This window comes from Phytophthora parasitica (genome assembly GCF_000247585.1).
Source record: "Phytophthora parasitica INRA-310 unplaced genomic scaffold supercont2.44, whole genome shotgun sequence".
Lineage (NCBI taxonomy): Eukaryota > Oomycota > Peronosporomycetes > Peronosporales > Peronosporaceae > Phytophthora > Phytophthora nicotianae.
Window position 1 is genome coordinate 295,027 of NW_008649030.1, and position 1,498 is coordinate 296,524.

At 51.3% G+C, this 1,498-nt stretch overlaps 1 protein-coding gene across 1 annotated transcript; it reads left to right on the forward strand.

Moving 5' to 3' along the window:
- Nucleotides 1–118: 118 nt before the first annotated feature.
- PPTG_15068 (AUR protein kinase) lies at nucleotides 119–1,491 on the forward strand (the record flags this gene model as incomplete). Its single annotated transcript, XM_008912074.1, has 5 exons — nucleotides 119–329; nucleotides 398–1,093; nucleotides 1,159–1,228; nucleotides 1,291–1,335; nucleotides 1,395–1,491. The coding sequence occupies 5 exons, from the start codon at nucleotides 119–121 to the stop codon at nucleotides 1,489–1,491; spliced, it is 1,119 nt and encodes a 372-aa protein (XP_008910322.1).
- Nucleotides 1,492–1,498: the final 7 nt, after the last annotated feature.

A 1,498-nucleotide genomic window follows, 5' to 3' on the forward strand; every position in this document is an offset into this window, starting at 1 on the left:
AAAAAAAAACAAGTTGGCAAGATTGCAAAAAAAAGTGCACCTCAAAAATGCTTTCTTTTTTCTTGAAATTTTCTAGACAATATTTTGTACAGTTCGCTTCGGTGCTGCTTCTTGCTCCATGCGTACCGACGAGAATCGCCGTCCAAACTTTGGGCGAGGTCAACCCTCGCCGGGATCTGCGGATGTCGACATGAAGGACACGTCACCAGCGCCTTCCACCTCCTCCGGGCGATCCCAGCGCGCGGCTCCTTCGTCTGCGTCGTCTTTTGGACACAACCGCCCGGCACTACGAGAACGCACCTCTCCCAGCTACAGATCGACGGCCACAAGTATGTCAGCCGCCGTATGGCTTTGAAAGCAGACACTGACGTTCTGTTGTGTGTTGTGCATTGCACAGGTCGCTTAATGGCACCAACGGCATCGTCGTTAGCGCATCGAACGGCGTCGCCTGCATCCGCTGGATCCGTGCCGTCGTATGCGCGACCGACCGCTAGCAGCGCTACTGGAAGGTATAATGGATCAAGAATTCCGTCAGCCCCAACGAAAGCGACGCATAATAGCGGTACAAGCAGATTCCGGACTGGTGCATCGACTTCCACAGCAATACCAACGTCAGTTAGACCTCCGTACGCGGGTGCAGGTGCATCCAGCAGATTTCAAACCGCTTCGACTTCTCAGTCCCGCTACGGTACTACTCGAACTCAGAGCCGTGCGCCGTCTCCACCACCGCCACGACAGCATACTGTTGAACAGAATATTCCACCAGCAGCCCCAGCGGAAATGATGGATTACGAGGATCACCAAACAGAACAACAACGGGAACAGGAACAGAAGCAGCCAAACCAGCCACCAAAAGCGTGGAGTCTGGATGATTTCGAAATTGGACGCGAGCTCGGAACTGGAAAATTTGGTCAAGTGTACCTTGCACGCGAGAAAAACTCGCGCATGTATGTGGCGCTGAAAGTACTGGTGAAGGAGCAGCTTAAGGCTGCTGGTGTGGCCCACCAACTGCGTAAGGAAGTGGAGATTCACTCCCGTATTCGACACGAAAACATCCTGCCACTGTTTGCCACTTTTCAGGATGCCACACGAGGTAAAATAGAGTTGAGGATCTCTGTTTTAGCTGTAGTACTTACGTGGCGTTCGTTGTATCTTCAGTGTACCTGGTGATGAAATATGCTGGAGGCGGTGATCTCTACAAGAAAATGCGCTCCATGCCCAGACGGCGGTATGCTCACACGCTATCGGCCCTATTCATGTAAATGAACTAACAAAACAATACTGTCTTAGGTTTCCTGAACGTCAAGCCATGCTGTACATCGCCCAGCTTGTCAGGTAAGAAGCCAACGCTGATGTGATGAAGAGCTTCGCAACTTAGCGCCTTCTTATTGTAGTGCATTGGAGGCGTGCCATCAACAGCACGTGATTCACCGCGACATCAAACCTGAGAACCTTCTTCTATCTGAGGAGGTACGATTATTGTGGCGATAGTTATTGT